General features: G+C 31.4%; 2 protein-coding genes across 3 annotated transcripts; both read right to left on the bottom strand.

The window, feature by feature from the left end:
- Positions 1 to 11,270: 11,270 nt before the first annotated feature.
- Positions 11,271 to 12,027, bottom strand: LOC146952669 (uncharacterized). The gene is made up of 2 exons (XM_085704470.1): positions 11,629 to 12,027; positions 11,271 to 11,586 (listed from the first exon to the last, which is right to left on the bottom strand). The coding sequence occupies exons 1-2, from the start codon at positions 11,935 to 11,937 to the stop codon at positions 11,452 to 11,454; spliced, it is 444 nt and encodes a 147-aa protein (XP_085560596.1). The 5' UTR covers positions 11,938 to 12,027; the 3' UTR covers positions 11,271 to 11,451.
- Positions 12,028 to 13,412: 1,385 nt separating this feature from the next.
- LOC146952668 (glycosyltransferase BC10-like) lies at positions 13,413 to 20,084 on the bottom strand. 2 transcript variants are annotated; one of them, XM_085704456.1, is made up of 11 exons: positions 19,787 to 20,084; positions 18,279 to 18,757; positions 17,443 to 17,541; positions 16,205 to 16,305; positions 15,906 to 15,977; positions 15,675 to 15,765; positions 15,458 to 15,538; positions 15,234 to 15,296; positions 15,027 to 15,149; positions 14,136 to 14,174; positions 13,413 to 14,010 (listed from the first exon to the last, which is right to left on the bottom strand). In XM_085704456.1, the coding sequence occupies exons 2-11, from the start codon at positions 18,681 to 18,683 to the stop codon at positions 13,882 to 13,884; spliced, it is 1,203 nt and encodes a 400-aa protein (XP_085560582.1). In that variant the 5' UTR covers positions 18,684 to 18,757; positions 19,787 to 20,084; the 3' UTR covers positions 13,413 to 13,881. The 2 variants fall into 2 exon arrangements, with proteins under 2 accessions (XP_085560582.1, XP_085560590.1); XM_085704464.1 differs by having other exon boundaries at positions 18,279 to 18,721.
- Between the last annotated feature and the right edge of the window lie 1,105 nt (positions 20,085 to 21,189).

Raw genomic sequence — 21,189 nt, 5'->3', positions numbered from 1 at the left:
CCGTGTGAGTGTTCTCTTTTAACAACGCTTTGGATTTTCCCGCGCTTTTGAGTGCTGGATGAACGGTTGAGATTATTTGTGTGATGGATTAATCGACGGTTATTAGTGTATTTTTGTTTGCGTAAAAATTAAGCTGTAAAATATAGTAGTAATAAAATAATAGAGACAGAAAGTTCGGAATGTTAAACGTTTCCAATATCCATAACGGATGGAGTGCGGGGTAAAAATAAATATGGTTACTGGTTGGTAAAAAACAAATAAAGAAGAAAAAATAGAATATATATCAACCAAGCTTCACATAGACACATGAAGTACTAAGCTAGGCTAGGAGCCTAGGACTCAAGAAAAGGGACATGAGTTACAATCAATCAACAAGGTGCTGTAATAGCTTTCGATCACAGTTGGATGAAAATACTTCTTCCGTCCCTCAATAGATGACCTAGTTGACTCCGACATACGTACCAATGCATATGTTTTATCTTTCATATCTTCAATTCTCTACTAAAAAAAATTACGAAAATTTAATATTTTAAAAATATTCATCGAGACAAATCCAACAACATCTTACATGATACTCCCTCTGTCTCATAATACATGACATAGTTGACCCTATATACGCATGTCAATGCATAATTTTGAGCTTAAATATCTTGAATAATATATTAGAAAAAATTATAAAAATTTTATATTTTGAAAATACTCATCAAGAAGAATCTAACGACATCTTATGTGATATTATTTATCTTTGTATATTAGTAGAAAAATATGGTCAAAGTAAGTTAGGTCAAAATCGCACATTTTCAAATGGGTCATCTATTGCGGGACGGAGTGAGTATTATTTATCTTTGTGAATAGTAGAAAAATATGGTCAAAGTATGTCAAGTCAATAATGTATATTGTCAAATATGTCATCTATTGAGGGACAGATGGAGTATTGTTTTAACTAAAAACACACAGTTTTCAATCCCAACCGTTCGATCTGATATGAACGGCTGAGATCAAAAACTGTGTGAAACTACGTGATGTTTTTACAGCAGCAAAACCTGATCCTTAGTTAAACACGGAATGAGATTGGTCCAACAACGATAAAGATTAAATGTTGAATTATTGGTCTAACAACGATAAAAATCAAATGTTAAATTACTAATATTTGTTTGTAGTCAGAGTAGAGTTTCGCACTACTCACCAATTATTATAATGATTGATTTGTATCTAAAAATATATGTCTATTCTTATCCTTCTAAATTACTAAAAAATAGTTTTTTTGTAGGATATTCAAAAAATTAGTTTATAATATACTTTGCATTACTCTCAATTAAAATTAGTGCATGAACCTACAAAAATAAAATATTGGTGCATGAATATTTTTAAAATAGGCTAAAATATGGTTTTAGTCCCTGCAAATATGTTTCGTTTTGGTTTTAGTCTCTGTAAAAAAAATTTGTTTTTGGTCCCTGCAAAATTTTTTGTTTTTTAAGATAGTCCCTAGAAGGACTATTTTCAAAAACAAAATATTTTGCAGGGACCTTTTTAAAAAACAAAATATTTTGCAGGGACCAAAAACTATACAAAATGGGTTCAGTCATCATGTGCAACGTATGCAAATCATCACAAAAATGGGGTCAGAGACTATTTTAAAAAACAAAAAAATTTGCAGGGACCAAAAACAATTTTTTTTTACAGGGACTAAAACCAAAACGAGACATATTTGCAGGGATTAAAACCATATTTTGGCCTTTAAAATATTGGTGCATGAACATATTTTATCATTCATTATCTCGTTTCTATTATCTCGTTTCTCTTGAAAAATGGATTAATATTTAGGATTTTCATATACATCACTTAGACTTAGGGTGTGTTTGTTATAGATTTAAAAAAGGCTAATGTTAACTTGTGCCCTCAAGGCACAAGTTAAGAAGTAAAAGTAGAAATGTTTTGTTGTAATTAATGCATTTAAATTTAACTTTTTAACTTTTAACTAATTGAATGCACAAAATTTAAGAAATAATTTCTACATTTGGGTTGCTTAACATGTGCCCCAAGGGCACAAGTTAACATGACCCTTTAAAAAATAATAATATTGTGTGTTAAAGTAATTTGAAGATTTTTTTCTAGAGATTTTAAAAGCTATATGAAGTTAATTCTCTTTGTTTATTATTCATATAAAAATATTTTTCTAAAAAAATATCATTGACAGACTCATGTTTTTACTTCCTTGTTTTTGAAAGAAAAAAAAGATTTTGAAACAAGTTAACTCTAATAACTTTTTATTTTAGAGTAAAAAATGATCATGGCTGGCTTTACTCCATCATCTATCACTTTTGAAACTACCAAAAGTACGACCTCTAATGTTAACAAAAGTATTTTTAGCAACTATGACACTTCTCCCTTTCAGTTAAAAAATTAAACCAGTCAAATTATGACAGTTAGGCTGACAACATAAAACTGTGGGTTAATGGTTAATAATATGAAGATCGTCAAATTAAAAAGATTGACAAGGTGCCTGACACTAAGAAATTTATGTGGAAGAGGATTGATGCTCAGTTTTACAGTGTCATTAAGTCCACACTTCATCCTTACATCAAATAAATCTTTCGTCCTAATATCATTCGTGAATCAGTTTAGAGCTAAGAAACTCTAAACTAATAAGGCACAATATATGTATCGAATGTGTCACAAATTGATGAATATCATAAATTTGAATAATATAGATGGCTTTACCTCTGCATATATCGGCAACTTTCATATTGTTCTTCGTAAATTCATTAAGTTTATCCCTCCTGTCGCAAGTGATTCAGTCGAACAACTGAAGAAGCATAATCACGCAACACCTTCTTCATGCCCTTTCTCCTTATTATATTTATTTGAGTTATCATCATCTCTCTCCTTTGTATTACACTTGTTTGTTCTTTGTCCCAATTTCTACTCCTAATTCTCCATGCGAAGCATTATCTCGTCATGAGCTTAGGCAAACAATGGTTAAGGAGGTGTGTTCTCTTCATATTAATGGCAACTGGGAACTAGTTATTTTATCTCCTGTAAAATCTTTAGTAGGTTTTTGGTGGCTCTATACAATTAACGTTAGTACGGATGGCAAGATTGATCATTTTCAAGATTGGTTGCACAGTGACAACAGTTAGACTCTTTCTCTCCATTGTAGACATTCGACATTGGCATATCCATCGGCTTGACAAAAATGCATTTTTACACGGTAATCATAAATAGGAGGTGTGTATGGATTAACCACCTGGGTTTTTTGCTCATGGGGGGTCATGTAATATGGTTTTTCGACTACACTCATCTCTTTATGGTCTTAAGAAATCTTCTAGAGATTGATTTGAGAGATTCAGCACAATAGTGCAACAACTTGGTATAGTTCGCAGTGAAGCCGACCATTTTGTTTTCTATCATCACTCAACCCAATGATGCATTTATCTTATAGTTTATGCACATGATATTTTTGTAACTTGTAGCGATTAATGGGACATACACTAGTTGAAACAACATCTTTCTAATCAGTTTCAGACCAAAGACCTTGGTAAAGTCCACTTTTTTGGGGTATTGAGGAAGCTCAATATAAGGATGGTCTGGTGATCCGACAACGAAAATATTCTATCAGTATTCATGAATAAGCATGTATTTTGAATGCCAATATAAATGATACTCTTATGGATCCAAATGTCAAACTTCCATCCAATTAAGGAAAGCATTAATTTGCTTCTCGAGATATATAAAAGATTGGTTGGAAAATTGAAATACCTTGCAATCACTCGCCCAAATATTTCTTTTGCAATTAGTGTGGTAAGCCCATTCCTAAATTATCCTAGAACATATGGATGATGTTATCCATGTTCTGAAATACATAAAATGTGCTATAGGAAAAGGTATCATTTATGAATATAAAGGACATACTCAAATAGTAGGCTACTCATGTGTTGATTGGACAGACTCACTCATTGATAAATAATTCACTTATGGGTATTGTGTACTTCTTGGAGGAAACATGATATTCTAGAAGAGTATAATAAACAAAATTTAGTTGCAAGATCAAGAGCAAAGACAAAATATAGAGCCATGACACTTGTAACATGTGAGCTCATTTGGTTGAAGTGGTTAATCAAGGAACCTCGAATCCAGTCTTTCATGAAAGGACCAAACATATTGAAATAGATTGACACTTTTTCATAGAAAATATTGAATCATATGACATTGTCACAAGCTTTGTCAATTCAACTGACAAATGTTTTTATAAAAGAGGAGTTCTATACATACTCTCTTTCTAAAACTATTTTTAACTCACACTCTCTTATTGGATGGAACCCGTGTGGATCTCACACTTTGAAAATGGATGTCACATAAAATGGCGAGACTTGCATGAATTTCGTCTATAAGAGTGGTGTTAAAGAGAGTGTTCGTAACATTTATCTTTATAAAATATATGTTGGGTCCTAGAACAAATTATATATGTGGCAAACTTGATGCATTTAACTTATATGCTCCAACTTTAGGGGGTGTTGATATTTAAATAAATAGTAAGTAATTAATTTATGTTGTAAATATATTCTAACTTACTTTAGAAGCTACTTAGCACAAAATATTACTCCCTCCGTTTCAAAATGAGTGTCGCTTTAGGCTATTGCACACAGATTAAGGAATGGAATGAAATAATCATTAGACATAACACTTTTACTAAATTGCCCTTACTTTATAAGAAAAAGACAAACTTAAAGTTGCATTGAAAATTGTGTGAGAGAAAAGTTGGAGAGGGTAAAGTTGGAAGAAAAAAAATTAAAGTTGTATTGGAAATGTAAAGCGACATTCATTTTGAAACAATTTTTTTGGCTAAAGCGACACTCATTTTGAAACGGAGGGAGTAATATGTAGAATAGTCTCTTTATAATTAAGTGTATAACAAACCTTCTGTTCTGTGGTACCATTCAGTCACACGGTTTTCAGTATGTTTCTCCCTCTCTCATTCAACGGGGAGGGAGAAGCAAACTATATTTTGGCATTCAAGTAAGAAACTTCTCCAATTATTGAGCAAAAACGATTATTCTCTAGACCAAAACACGTACCTTTATCAAGACTTACCGCCAAACTAGAACCTATCAAAATCTTAATTTAACCAACAAAATATTCACTTTAATCAACAATTTTTTTCAATCCATTTCACTATATCCGAGTTATGGAACTCTATTCAATATTAACAATGCCCTAATCAAGATTTACCACCAAACAAGAACCTATCAATATCTTCACTTTAATCAACATTTCATCAATCTATTTATTTTATTATATTCCATTTAATACACTTTATTCGGTTACTTCCAAATAATTAAGGTTATTAAGATTTACCACCAAATAAGAATCCATCGAAATGCATTTTCAGTTAGTTCACAAAGAAACCAGGGTTTTGTCTCATAAAAAAAGAAAATATTCATTTCCAAAGAAAACATAATTATTTATCAAATACATTAGGTCAAATCCCGTTGGCGTGTCTCAGTGTCGGGCACACGTTGGCGTTCAACACTAACACAACATATATGATTACATTGAACTGTGTCATTTTCTTAGATTACTATCGGTGTCATCGTGTCGGTGTCGGTGTTATATCTGGCATCCATGTATGTGTGCTTCATATGTGTTCTCTATTTTTATTTTCTTTTTTTAATTTCTCTATTATTATTATTTTCATGTTTATATGTTCATTTCTCTTGTTCTTACATGTACTTTGCTCCATGGGCAGAGCAGCTCATGGGTCACGGCTCACCCAAAAAAATAATTCTTAGTATGTATAGACACACTTCTTTTTTTTTTTATATACACACATATATATATCATTTTGTGCAATTAGATAACAATTGTGGAATGTGTTCCAGCGGTTAGGAAGACATATGCTAAGCGTAAGCTAAGGTAAACGTTGCCCAATTTTTTTTTGTCGGTACAATTGTCTCTTTACTCTCTTTTAAAACACAACATATTATCACCATAAAAAGAAAACACAACATATTATATAATCGTTAAAATATCCTTAAATAACATTATATCATAAAAAAAACATTATATCATAAAAAAAACATTATATCATAAAAATATTTAATTGTATAAACACTATTTTTTAGGTAAAAAAAATACTATATTCTTTTTTAAGTTAAAATATATTTCATTATTGTACTTGATTATAAGTATATTTTCTTATGTAATGATCTTTTTTTACATTAATATATGTCATGAGTTTTATTTTAATATTTTTTTACTCATATCATAAAAAAAACATTATATCATAAAAAAAAACATTATATCATAAAAATATTTAATTGTATAAACACTATTTTTTAGGTAAAAAAAATACTATATTCTTTTTTAAGTTAAAATATATTTCATTATTGTACTTGATTATAAGTATATTTTCTTATGTAATGATCTTTTTTTACATTAATATATGTCATGAGTTTTATTTTAATATTTTTTTACTCAGTCATCTGATTCAATTCAATTTAATACATATACATATGTTCATAGAAATCGAGTCATTCAATTCAACCATGAGGTTCAATCGATGACCTAGTTGTTCAATCAATGATACTCACTTTGTCTGAGTTGATAATCGGTTCATAAACTCTATCACTATTGTTGTAGATGATGTTGTTATGGTTATGTTGCATAAACTCCATCACTATTTAAACATTTCTTATATTTTTATTTTGATGTTGTTTATGCAACACAACCATGACAACATCATCTACAACACCAACAAACTCTGCATTTGTTGCTTCTTGTGATGAAAGGTTTAAAACAACCAATGAAAACAATGACTTGGCTTGGAAGTTTAACTAACGAAAGTCAAGGCATTGTTGCATGCTGATTCAAATGAGGGGAAAAAAGAGAGGAGAAAACAAAGATTAGAAGAGGTGAAATTATATTTATATGAAGACGTTAATGATGCTATAGGGGAAACAAGAGGAATTAAAATTAGAAAGAGGGTAGCCGAGGCCTTTTTATCGACTGCCATATAGACGAAAGGTCTTTTGAAACCAATGCTCAAGACAAAGAGGGAACAAACTATAGGGAAAAACACGAGGCCAATAAACATCAATAATTCTAATGATACATGAGAAAGGGAGAGAATGATACAATATATTGCTCGATTCTTTTATACGAATGAAATTACTTTTAATATTGCAACATTGATAAGTGCAAATTGCAATATCAAAGATAAGTATTTGAGTTTTATCTTATTAACAAGGACACGTGTTATATCAATGCCTTTTCGCAATTATTATCGCTTTAAGGAGGGTTGTCTGATTATGAAATGGTCTAAGCATTAAGGGTCTGTTTGGTAAGGCCACCCAAAGAGCTTATAGCTTATAGCTTATAGCTTATAAGCTCGTTTGACAAAAGTTCTGTTTGGTAACATTTTTTACAACGAGCTTATAGCTTATTTCACGAATTTCCATGAGCTTATAAGCTATTTTTCAAAAGCTACTTAACTCTGTTTGGTAAAAATAGCGGATAGCTTATAAGCTAGCTGATAAGCTAGCTGATAGCTTTTAGCTGATAAGCTAGCTGATAGCTTATAGCTGATAAGCTAATTAAAGTGTTTGGTAAAAATAGCGGTTGAACTAGCTGATAAATGTAAAATTACATAAAAGGACATTATTAATTCATATAAAATTTATACTACTATAAATTAATATTTAAGATATTTAATAATTTAAATTAATCAATTTAATATATATTTTATAGATTAATAAATTAATATTTTATTTTTTGGTCAAAATACTTAATTTACGATTCATATTACGTAAAAAAAATTACTTATATTTACGATTCATATTACGTAAAAAAAATTGAGAAGTGCTATATAGTACGGGATTTATTTTCACGAAAATTCACGGACGCTTGAACATATAAGCAACCTGAACGGTATCTATTATTATGCACTATGTCTTCATTGTTATGCAATTCAACCAAAGAAAAAGGTGGTCAACACCGTTTCAATTTGTTGCACCGTTTGCTTAAGATTAATTCCCTCAAAAAAAAATAGTGTTAAAGATTAAAGAGTGCTAACCCTTCACGAAAAAAAATAAAATAAAAAGAGTACTTACCTTTAAACTCTCTTTTATAAGTTAATTAAATCAGAACCAAAAAGTTAATTAAATCACTTACTATTCAAAAAAAAAAAAATGCCGCAGTTAGCCTGTCCGTGAATTTTCATGGCCACAAGTTCCGTACTATTTAGCATTTTTCAAAAAAATTACTTATATTGCTAAATGAAAAAAAAAATCATGTGACAAAAAAATGGGATTGAAAATTGTTTCAGCATTAACGTAACATGTTTCAGATTGTAATAAAATATAAAGGGTAAAAAGGGATTTTAGATAAAATAGCAAGGGCAAAAGTGGAATAAAATACAATAAGCTATAAGCTATAAGCTCAAACGCTACTTGAAATAGCTTCTGAAAAATAGCTTATAAGCTCGTGGAAATTCGTGAAATAAGCTATAAGCTCGTGGTAAAAGATCGTTACCAAACAGAGCTAAAAAAAGCTCTGTTTGGTAACACCTTTTCACCATGAGCTTATAGCTTATTTCACGAGCTTATAAGCTATTTTTAAGAAGCTATTCCAAGTAGCGTTTGAGCTTATAGCTTATAGCTTATCATTTTTTGTTCCTATTTTACCCTTATCATTTTAACTAAAACTCATTTTTACCCTTTATAACTTTTATTATAATTAAAACATGATATGTTTTCAATTCCAAGCTGAAACGTCGATAAAAAAATAACGCTAAGCGGAAGTGATTTTCATCTCCAATTTTAACAGTTTTTTTTACGTTGCTTATGAATTTAACCGTTTTTTTTGTTACTTATGTATTGTACCCTTCCAAATAAAATGAATAATGAATTGAATGTGTATCGAATTGTTTTTAAAGAAAAGTTTATAATTTTATTGGTAAGATTATAATTTAAAATGAATAGATGGAAACATATTTAAAACAAAATTTCATTGAAAAGGAATTAATTTAATAATAATACATAATATAGTAGTATATTGAATTACTAAATTCTACATATCTTAACTATTTTGTCAAAAAAATATTTTGAATATTAATTGATATAAATTTTACTATGAATTAAAAATGTCCTTTTACGTCATTTTACATTAATCAGCTAGTTGAACCGCTAATTTTACCAAACACTTCAACTAGCTTATCAGTCATCAGTCATCAGCTAGCTTATCAGCTATCCGCTATTTTTACCAAACAGAGCCTAAATGGGAAACAAGAACAAAGAGATGATATTGTTGGGATTCATCTTCACTAGTTATTCTTCTAATGTCTTTCCTTGACCGATTATACACTCCTAATATTTTCAATTATGCCTTCATCTATCGCTCTCCATACATGTCTCGTAGATAACAAAAGGTCTATTATATCCTTTAATTTTTGATGTCTCACTCAATTAGCTTGAAAAATAGCATTATGTTTCAATAGTGTGTGTGTGTGATTGTAAACCTAGATCGATGACTTGCAACAATCATATACAAATATTCTTATTCCATGTCCCTTAAATAGAAAATATATGTCTGGAACTCCCTAAATTAAATCAAATGATAAATTTCAAATTGCACGTTGGAAAATCATTATGAGTGGGAAAAGAAACATCGACATAGTGAAATAAACATAGATATAACTAGTTAGATATGGAAAATTCTATGGTGAAGTCATGAGAATGACTTTTTTGGTGAAGTTAACTCTATGGCCAATCATTGAGCATACTGTCTTGCTTAATCAAAATTCATCTTTTCCAAAATTTACATTCTCAAACCCTAAAACCGTTCTCTCCATAATTCATCTGCTTAATCAAATCCCTTTCTCTCCAAAATTCATCTTCTCCAAAATTCATTAGGTTGTAATTCTGTATGTCTATGTTCCAAACTGGTGTTATGCTGTAAACAGAAGCTATGTTGAGGCTTTTAGCTATTGGTGCTAACCAAACAGTACCATAATCGTAGAAAACCCAATCAGGTTTTGATGTTTTGAGAATCTCAATAATATCATCTTTAAGACCTTGATAAGCTAGTTCAAGTAATTTGTTCATGTTTAGTGGAATATCCATAGTGTTTTCTGCACCTGGTGGGAATTGCTCTACGTGTGATAAAGGCAACCTTACTAATTTGATAAATGGTTCAATGGTTTTGGGTGTTTTGGCAAAGGAGAAAGATGAAGAACAAAATGACTTTTTCAAAAAAGTCAGTTTCTTGACTTCACCATAGAAGCGCCCTAGATTAATTATTTGTATTAGATTAGATTCCAAACTAACTACACCCGATCTCAACAATAGAGAAATATCATTATGCATAACCTTACCATACATAGCATGAATGAAGGAGATTCAACGTTGAAGATGATGTCTTGATCTTCTCCACCTTAAGCTCTTTCCCTCTAGATTACGCTCTGTAGTTCTAGAACTCGTCATATGCATAATTCATAAAAGTTCCACGGTGCACCATGCATCTAAGGTTTGTGATCAATCGTTTTCCATGTGGTACTATATAACCTTGAACTTTGTATGGAATATCAAATTGGATTTGTGAGGGAAATAGTTTATTAAAAGAGTTCCTTGAAATTGTTATAATTGATTGATGAGGTAATTTGCCCGAGTCTACCAAGCAACTCCATCTCTCATTCTTGAAAGGTTTAGAAATGCTTTTCAATTCTACATACGGATTTGACTCCGATATAGAATAAGTAGAGAATTAAATCCTTCAAAAAAAAAAAATAGAGAATTAATGTAAATGAGGCAATATATCTTCCTTTGAGTAGAACCTCAGTATCTTTCACTACAACCATCCAAAAGAAGAAACATACAGTACAGCAAAAATACTCAATTAATTTCCAACTTTCCATCCTCAGATTTGTTGAATTTATTTCCAACTAAATTCCACTCTAACCAAACCTTCAAATTCTACTAAAATCATAAAATAATTTTCCAGTGTGCATCAAAACGTAAGAAACACCGACTCACACACAAACATGGGATACAACCCTGACACATCGATATCAATTACACCGCGAATCAAAACATACGAAGCACTCACATATGTCAGTATCATACATTAACACGCACTCAACACCAAACACACTTTTAATCAGAATTGTCACCACTACAAACATCAAAACACAATAATTACTGTGAGAAAGCAATCAACTACCAGAATAATCACTCCGAGAAAAAAAAATTAAGTATAATCTATAGGCTTAGGCTATGTTAAAGGCATGCAAATCTGAATCTATGATATTTCTAGGATAATAGTTAGTTAATCACTAACAAAACACAAGAAAAAAAATTAGCGGAACTAAACTAAGTAGTAAAAGATTAAAGTAAATTAATAATCCTAATTAACAACAAAATGCATCACACTCACACAGAAACTAATTAACAATTAATTTCAACGAAGATAATTTGGATTCTCTTCTTCCTTCCTTTGATCTTCCACCATCTTTTCCACAAGATCTGCCATATCATCCCAAAGAGCTTCATTCTCCTTCTGATTCTCGTTGTATTCACCAGAAACTTCTAGAAGCTTCTCGGAAATTTCACCTCCAGCAGCAGAAACTTCTGGAACCTTCTCAGAGATTTTACCTTCAGTCACAGAAGCTTCTACAATGTTCTTAGAGGCTTCTTCTTCTTCTCCTTCTTCCACTTTTTCGCCTTCAGCAGCAGAATCTTCTTTACTTTTAGCTTTAGATTCAGTTTTCTTCGCTTTCTTCTTCTTCTTGATCGATGACTTTCTCGGATCTGGTAACTCAACTAACTTGGAAACTGAACTCTTCAGTGATGAGCGAGTTACTCTCGCTGCCGAACGAGTAACTCTTCCCGGCGTCACTGCCGGAGCCACCGTCGCTTCCTCCGCCTTGCGTTTTGTCGGTGCCATTTTTCCAAAAACGCGCTCTCTCGAAATCTCTCTCTCTCTCTCTCTCTCTCACTCTTTCTAATTCTATCTCTATGCGTGTATGAATGTTGCTTTGGCAGTTGGCACTGTGTTCTCTGTTTTTATCTTGCGTTTCGGATTTTCCCGCGCTTTTGGATTTTGAACGTACGGTCTAGATTGGTTGTGGGAGGGAGGAATCGACGGTTTAATGATCTTATTTTTTTACCGTTGGTTTCTCAAACTACTTTTTTACTAAAGCTGGTTGGTTTACCAACTAAAAGCAATAAATGAATAGTACTCCCTCCGGTCACATTTATAAGTAAAAAACAACTTTTTAGGTACATCAAATAATTAATGTATCTAATCCATAAATGTGACCAGATACATTAATTATTCAATATACCTAAAAAGTCATTTTTTGCTTATAAATGTGACCGGAGGGAGTACATTCTTACCGAAAAATGAATATTATCTCCATTATAACAAAATTTAGTAAACAAAATATAACACTCTCCATTCCAAAATAATTATCACTTTTGACTATTTATATTAGATTATAAACAAAAGATGAAAAATTAAAGAAATTGAAAGTAATATTTTTTGGATTATTTTTTTTATAGACTGTCCTCATGAGCGTAGCTCAGTTGGTACGAACAGTGCATAATATATGCAAAAGGCCTGGGGTTCGAACCCCAACCACTACCAAAAAACATTTACTATGAGACAAAGAAAGTACGTAAAATAAAAGAGAATAGAAAGAAGAGCATAAACTTATAGTCATGATAATTTATTATTTCATATATTTCAATTTTGACATGGTACAGAGTGTCACTTACAATGTATTTTAAAAAAAAATATGGTTTATTTTATTCAAAGTATTGTTTTTTTATAATCTACAGAAAGAGGTTCAAGAGTGTTATCAAGTTATCTCGATGACTTGCATTTTTTTTGTTTAGGAAGGAAAAACATCATCGGCAACTTTGACAAAAGGAATCATCGAAGGTGCAAATTCTTAATAAAATCAAAGTGTGGATGTGTGGTCGCTAAAATTAAAGAACTCAAAATTTTCTATGATTTGAATCAATGGTTGTTTAATTCTTCAAATTGTTTAGACTATTATACCTTTTGATTAGTTTTGTGTTAAGATTGCACATGTACTTATCTTTTCTGATTCTGTCATTTTTAGTGATGAAATAGGAGTGTATCTGTGTGACTGTATCCACAACTTATCTTATACCCACAACTTGTTAATCATTCAATATCCTAGATCACTAAAACCTATATTTTTCAATCACAATACTTAATTCAGATTTTGTTTGAGGTAATTAAAGTCCACAAAAAATTGTTCCACTCAGACATCAAATTAAGTCGTTAGACTCTGCATTATGCAACTAAATCAATCTGACAAATAAATTTGCATATTCATTTTTACTTTTTACACAACAAACCAGCACTTGTATAAAAATAAACAAGTACCATACGCTCAAAGCAATTATCTTTTAAAATTATTCGTCATACAAAATCAAAGATTTGTGTATGTATAAATAAATATTGTGACAAATTCTGCATAACTGATGAACTCTTATAAATAATAAAGTTAGCTTCTAGAGTCATATCAAGACCAAACCTTATCCCTCCCTCTCTAGCCTATCAAGAATACCAAAACTTTTCAACCCTCAGAAGAATCTAATAATCTATGATGTTTCAAATACAACACAACAAAATATATTGTAGAATAGGAACACCATATTATCTAACCAGACAAGCTCAGAAGTTCCATTTCATCAAGCCCCAGGAAATCAAAATTTGATCTAATCATCAAAATATATCCATCAGCCTCAGCCGTCGGGAACTTCTCCAAATAAGCTATGTCGTATGTGCGAAAGATGGTTCTAGGGACCATATGGTGTTGATTCACCAAAGAATGAAGAAGTATTTATAAATACTTTAGAATGTAGTTGAATTCGAGAAAAGGTGAATCAATTTATCTTGAGTTTCCGGATAAAACTTCCGGGCAAATAGATAACAAGATCGTTTTGAGCCATTTAACTCGCAAGGTGCAATCACCACTGTTCTCTGTAAGACATGTGAAAATGATAACAAAATCATAAGCATTCTTTCAACAGGAATAAAAGCAATATTATAGAATATGGAAGAGGACCTTAGAACCAAAACTAGAGGAAGTGAAATATATTACACACCTTTGCATCACTTGTATAATGTGGACTTTCATCAATGTACTGCAGTGAATAAAAATGTGTCATTAAGTAGAATTTGAAGATAAAAGCTGTACTGGAATATTGTAAATTAACAAGGTAAAGACAAGGGAAAAAAAAAATATGCACTAAAAAAGAGGTCCGGCTAACAGGTGCCCCTAGATAACTGAATTTGCTGTTGCTAAAGTTTTAATACATGCTCATGTACCATATATTTGTTTGTTTTACCATTTTGTTTTTGTTTCAAAACTATGAGGTTTTCAAAAATACAAGATGTTGTTAACTTTTTTTCAATATACCATTGTATGGAATTGTTAGAATTCTGCAGATCTCAATTTTTAGATCACGGGATCGTGAAGTTGGAGAGAAAGTGTATCTGAATTGATAAATTCTGTTTTTTCTGTTACAAGAGAGAGGCTAAGCTTCCTTATATATAGACCAACAAGGCTAACTAACTACGCTGGTTAAACTCAGCAAGACTAACTGAGGTTAGTTACAAATATAGACTAACTAACTAAGCTTACAAGGATAACTAGGAAGGTTTCAACTAACTGAAGATTAGTAGAAACAATCCATTAATTAATAGTAATAGTAATTAATAACATTTGATTTTCATTGTTTGTATCAACAAACTTCAATTTGCTTTAGCAATACAAGATTTTACGTTTTTTCCAACTATACTTTTGAACGTAATCAATAACATTTGATTTTCATCAAGATTGTTATGGTAGAATGTTTAGACTTCCTGGTGATATTTATACTAGATAAAAATTGGCTCTCTGAAAGGAAAAAAATGCTAAAGACAAATTCTTTGATGGTTCGTCGTAAAGAGTGCAAAAACATTTGAAGGGAAAGAGAGTAAAATGTGTCACATACCGCTATTTTTTTCATGAGTTTATAAGTAATATCACGAGCCCTGAATGACCTAGGATGCCATTTTCCTTCGGACCAATCAACATATGTCACCGACCAATTTGCGATTCCGCCTGGATCAAGCATCTAAACATACGCCAAACAAGTTAGCAGGGAGAGAGAGATGGCTACCCTGTATCACTTATAAAGAGAAAAGATCGGTGCACTTACATTAAAAAAGGTTGGCAAGTAATGCTCATCAGAATAGCAGTTGCGGTTTCCCTCCATATTCGGCTGATAAATTTAAAACATTTCTTTCGTCAAACAATTGTTACAAAAAGCATAGAAAGGAAAAAATGTAGATAATTAACGAAACCATTATTTGTGATGCTATAACCGACAATAATAACTTGGTCAGCAAGAAAAAGCACAAGTGATTATTAGTAACATAGTACCCTGCAATGATGCTTGAATTTATTAAAATAGAGGCTGTCTGCCATAACTATTAGAGCGTGCTGCCGTTTCATCGAGAACCACTGTATTAGAAACAAGAAGATTCAATTCAGATGCATGTCAGAAAAACTACCATTGGTTTTGTACATTGGACACAGCAAATTTTCATCCAAATCTTAACCTCAATGAATGGTTTATGGTTGTGTTTTAAAAATATACCTGTGAACCCTTTCGAAAATCCTTCTTTTCTACTTCAGGCAACATGCGTTCTACATACCTGCCATTTCCATGCGGACCGGTATCCACATAGCTTTTTTTTTTATTTAAAATTTAAAATAAAAGACAGATTAGTTCAAATTTCCATGTAACAGACATGTAGAATCTTCAATGAAAGGAAAAAGTTTCTAGAATTTATTCATCTAATTTGTAGAAGGTTCTATAATTTCTTACCTGTCAATAAAGCTGACACTTGTTAATAACAAGTAGTTGTACACAAAATCAAAGCGGCGCACTGGTATACAGCTGAAGCAAAAAGGAACATACAATTGAACGGATTAAATCCCAAAAACCAACCAAATTTTAGCAATGGAACAAAGAACAATTTAGTTAATAACAAGTAGTTGTACACAAAATCAAAGCAGCGCACTGGTATACAGCTGAAGCAGAAAGGAACATACAATTGAACGGATTAAATCCCAAAAACCAACCAAATTTTAGCAATGGAACAAAGAACAATTTAACAAAAATACCTATCAGACAACAATACAAAATGTTGGTTATCAGGGTCTAAAAGTGCATTTGCCAAAAGTCTCCTTTCTGCCTCAACCATAGAAATTCTTCCCCAAGTTACCTGAAAGAAATTGAAAACCAGTTGGCACTAGCTACTAAGAAAAAGATGCATGATTTTTTGAATAGTGGATACGTGCACTGTTTACAAATCCTTTATTTATTTATTTTTATGTTAATTTATTTTTATGTTAATATCGAAACTTCTGCAGCATCTCCAATGGCAAAATTTTAAGGAACGCATTTCAGTATTTGAGTGGATACATTACATGGCAGCTAAATTTTATGACAGTCGTGCAATTTTCACTCCAATGAGTTTTTATCAATATCACATATTCTCTCTACTAATTTTACACTATCAAATGCAAAAAAATAATATTTAAATTCTATGAAACTCTCTTAATGTTCCATAGCTATGAAATTGTCACTAAATTTATGAAACCAAAAATAAAATGCAGCAAACCAAAATTATATTTTACTATTAAGGATTAAGGAACCCTAAGAAACACCATTCGAGATGTTCTTCAAAGCTTGAACATGATCTAATTGATATTATCTGAGTGCACGAGAGTTAGATAAAGTATCTTTAATAATCAAAATAGTATGAATGCAATTGTTTTCGGTTAATTAAATATAATTAGAGTAATCGACTTATTATTAATTATCATGGTAAACTCAATCAATTATGATAAAAGACGGGAAAATAAAGCCCTAGTGCCTTGCGTGATTAGATGAATTTTTCTCTTAAGCTTAATATTTTATTAGGATCTAGTTCTAGTTATTTCTACATACCTAGTTCAACGAGTTCCAACTAAATCCAAAGAAACAGGGAAATTTCTGCTCAAAGGTTTTAATTTAATTCGCGCAGGATTGATATTTATACACTACTTCTTGATGCTTATTACTTGTAACTGGGTAACATTTGCACAACACACACAATGTTATGATGACTGAGATGTTATTATCTATATTATCCGCCTTACACAGTCATTCATTTTCCAAAGTGTTGGGTGTTAACAAAATAATGAGACTATTGTGATAATGTCCTCAAATTTCAATCATTTGATAAATGTTTTATAAAAATTACACATAAAAATCATATGCATTGACCACATTCTTTATCATTCTTAGCTTATATTGGAACTTGAAACTGCCATATAAAGAGCTAGTATATATTCAAATGATGAGCTATACCCCATACCGGTTCACTGTGGATGTCTCGTCCAACAAAATAGGGGCTGACATGTATCGGTTTTTCCTTTGATGCATGTACATAGACAGAAAATTTTCCTTCATGGCCCTGCATTAGTTTTACAAGTAAAGTTCAAATAAATAGGAAGTAGCATATCTCTATCACATTCAAACCAAAAAAAATAGCACTTGGTAATTATATTCAGCATGACAAGCATTGATATGAATGAGGTAATGCATGAGAATATCACTAGTTCTAGAACAATATAATAAATGAAAAAGGCAGCACCTATTATTTTGAAAGAAGACATGAAATCTAAGAGTGTGGTCTATGGAATACAATTGAACGGATTTTGTATTAATTTGTTGAGGGTATATCGATACTTTCGCGCACTTTGAGTGGCCTAATATTGGAACCCACATGTTTTATTGTTCAATTGTGGCTGCTTTGAGTTTTTCTCTTTGAGTTATGTTTTTGATGGGATGTCATTTTGAGTACTTTTAGAACTTGATTTTGACGGAATGTTATTTTGCTTACATTTAGATTTTGTTGGTTCCATAGACCACACTCTTAGATTTCATGTCTTCTTTCAAAATAATAGGTGCTGCCTTTTTCATTTATTATATTGTTCTAGAACTAGTGATATTCTCATGCATTACCTCATTCATATCAATGCTTGTCATGCTGAATATAATTACCAAGTGCTAGAACAATATGAATGAGGTAATGCATGAGAATATCACTAGTTCTAGAACAATATAATAAATGAAAAAGGCAGCACCTATTATTTTGAAAGAAGATGTGAAATCTAAGAGTGTGGTCTATGGAATAGGAATGTCATATACCTGGAAGAATGTATGCCAGAGCTTCTCGAAAGGTAATGATCCCGGAGTCAAAAACATAAAAGCAACTTTAGGGACCGTGCTTTGAACAGCATAGTACTTAAGAATTTCGTTAATAACAACCCGAGATTCAGTCTCTTTATCGGTGAATTCCCGAGTCTGTACGGGTGGTGGCTTATTAAATGTACGATCAACACCACCAACAACACTACAACCTTGAGAGTTAAACAAAGAACACGTCGAGGGGGAGCTCCGCAGCGGATAAATATAAGCAGCAATCAGAAAAAAGCAGACTATGAACACTAAAACGATGATCCAAGTAGGCCTCTTTAAGTTTGATCTGTGTCTTGATCCAACCATGATCAGAAGATTTTTTGTGAATTGTGGCCATGCAAATGCTTTCTTCATTTAAGTTCAAGGAACCCCTTCAACTCCTCCATATGCATCTGTAATATATCAACAACATTCATTTACATTCAACCCTGTCTCACCAACAAAAAACATAATAAAGAGAAAGAAGAACATTCAATATAATAAGTGCTTCAACTACCAATAAACAATATACTCTAGAGTAGATGGAATCAAACATGTGCATAAAAAACTTAAGAACCATGTTTTCAAGTATGCAAAACAAAAGACATAAATAAATAACAAATAAACCACCAAATTAGTCCCTGACTTGTTAGGTAGCTCTCAAACAAGTCCCTCACTCTATTAAACTTGCAAATTGACCCCTATATTTAACCACTTTCTATCAATTACGCCCCTATAATTTAACAACTTATTATCACTTAGGTCTCAACATTTTAACAACTTGCTATGAATTTGGTCCATATATTTAACCACTTGCTATCAATTCAGTCTCTAGGATACTCTCAGAAGGACTAATATGACTAAAATGCGACAAAGTCGGAGACTTTTCGAAATATTGATAATATCGTCGATCTAGTTGAGTGGTTTACTCGTAAATAACACAATTAGAGTTCAAACCACGACTGAAACAATAATTAATCAGACTTTAATTAACTCCTGATTGTATATAACAATTTGCTGAAGAGACAACATAGTAAAAAGTTTGACCCTTCCTAAAACCTCAATCCAAACATACCACACAAATCATAAGCGATGTAACATTTTGCAGATAAATCGCATAAGAAAATGATTTTAATATATCACAAATTATGGACTTGTGATTCATTCTTCACTAGTTTGAGTGAGTAAATTTTTACCCCAATTCTAACAATAACAAAAACAAGTTTGAGAAGAAATGTGAAAGTCGTTCAATTTTCCTAATCAGCTTGCAATTTCCGAATTGAAAAAGTAAAAAAGTACAAGAGTATAAATTTTCAAACAAAAGAAAAAGTAGAAAAGTAAAATGTCAGAACAAAACAACAAGATCCATGAACAGAACAGAGATCTATCATTATGAACACAAAGATCTTTAACTAAAACTAAAGCACCACATAAGTATTCGAAAATGAATCTTAATCACAACAAAGATGAATGAATACCTATGAATTGAATGCAGGGATCTGAGAGAGAACCCTGATGAAGAAACAATGTCAACGTTGGTGTTGTGTGTTTGGGGGTGGTGTCGTGTTTGGATTGGATCGGTGGTTTAGATTTGAAACGCCAATTGGAGAACGTTGATACCAGTGTAGGTGTTTTTCAACATTTATTTATTTATTATTAAATAAATAAGTTTAACAATGTGTTTGTGTTTGCGTTTGTATTTGGGTTTTCAGTTTCTCTACCTCCCTTCTTCTGTCGTTGTTGTGCTACTAAGTTCAGGTTGTCATGTCATGTCTTACTCCCGGACACTATGCTTTATGTCGTTTTATCAATCTAGTATTTTCTTGTACCATGTCTTTTACAATTGTTTATGATTAAACGCAACCTCCTTTATTTAATTTTTTTTTTTTTCAAAACATTTATAAACGCAACCGTTAAATCACATTATTATTATTAAAAATAAATATATTTGTATAATTATTTTATGACAACTTTTATATAAATATTGCTATTTACATCGGAAAAAATTTCCATGAATCATTCGCGAGCTATTGTTCACATGGTATATTCCTAAAACAATACCACACCACCTATTTGTTTTCTGCCCAAGGAGAGATTTAATTGGTTAATTGTGATTCTGGATGAATACGGAACAATATCCCTCTCGTTAAATAGCACTGATCATTTTGTAACAACTCTTTTGTACTTACGTTGTTTTTACTTTCTTTTTCTATTGTTTTTGTTTACGTGTCAATTTCTATATTTCTTTGTATTTATTTGGTTGTTTAAAAAATGATTGTTCAAATAATATATCTCTTTATCGAATTGAAATGAGTTAATCACGGGAATGTTAGTATTAAGAACACTCTTTCCCAACATTTATTTTGTGGGTAAAATCAATACGAGTCTCTAACTTTGGAAACAAATTCCATATAAAGTAGTGGAATTTACGTTGATTTCTCACAAAAATTTGTGTTAAAAGAGCGTTGAAAATACCGTGTTTTCAAACATTTTATGCGAATATATTTTTAACTGAACTAAGTTATTGATCCTTCGTCAATCAAATTGATCCTCATACTTTTTAAATAGGTAATTAGTCATTCAACTTGCTTAACTTGTATCAAATAAGTCATTTCGCCAAGTTTGATTGTTAAACATGTTGGTGTGCCATACCATGTTATTGTTTTGATCGAATTTTATCATGGGAGTCAAATATTGTTCATTGACTTTAATCTCCAGTGACTATATGCCTATCTTCTTAGTTATATAAATCTAAAATCCTAGATTTTGGCCCTCCATTAACGATCTCAAATCCCTCATTTTTCTAATCCTTCAAATTTCTTAAAGCTCAACACATTGAAGGACCTAGCTAGGTAGACCTTTATACATTCTCCTTTGTCAT

The sequence above is a fragment of the Medicago sativa genome, chromosome 1 (genome assembly GCF_051527215.1).
Source record: "Medicago sativa cultivar Bolivia chromosome 1, Bolivia_mono, whole genome shotgun sequence".
Classification (NCBI taxonomy): domain Eukaryota; kingdom Viridiplantae; phylum Streptophyta; class Magnoliopsida; order Fabales; family Fabaceae; genus Medicago; species Medicago sativa.
The sequence above is the reverse complement of the archived record's forward strand: the minus strand, read 5'-3'. Positions and strand labels throughout refer to the sequence as shown.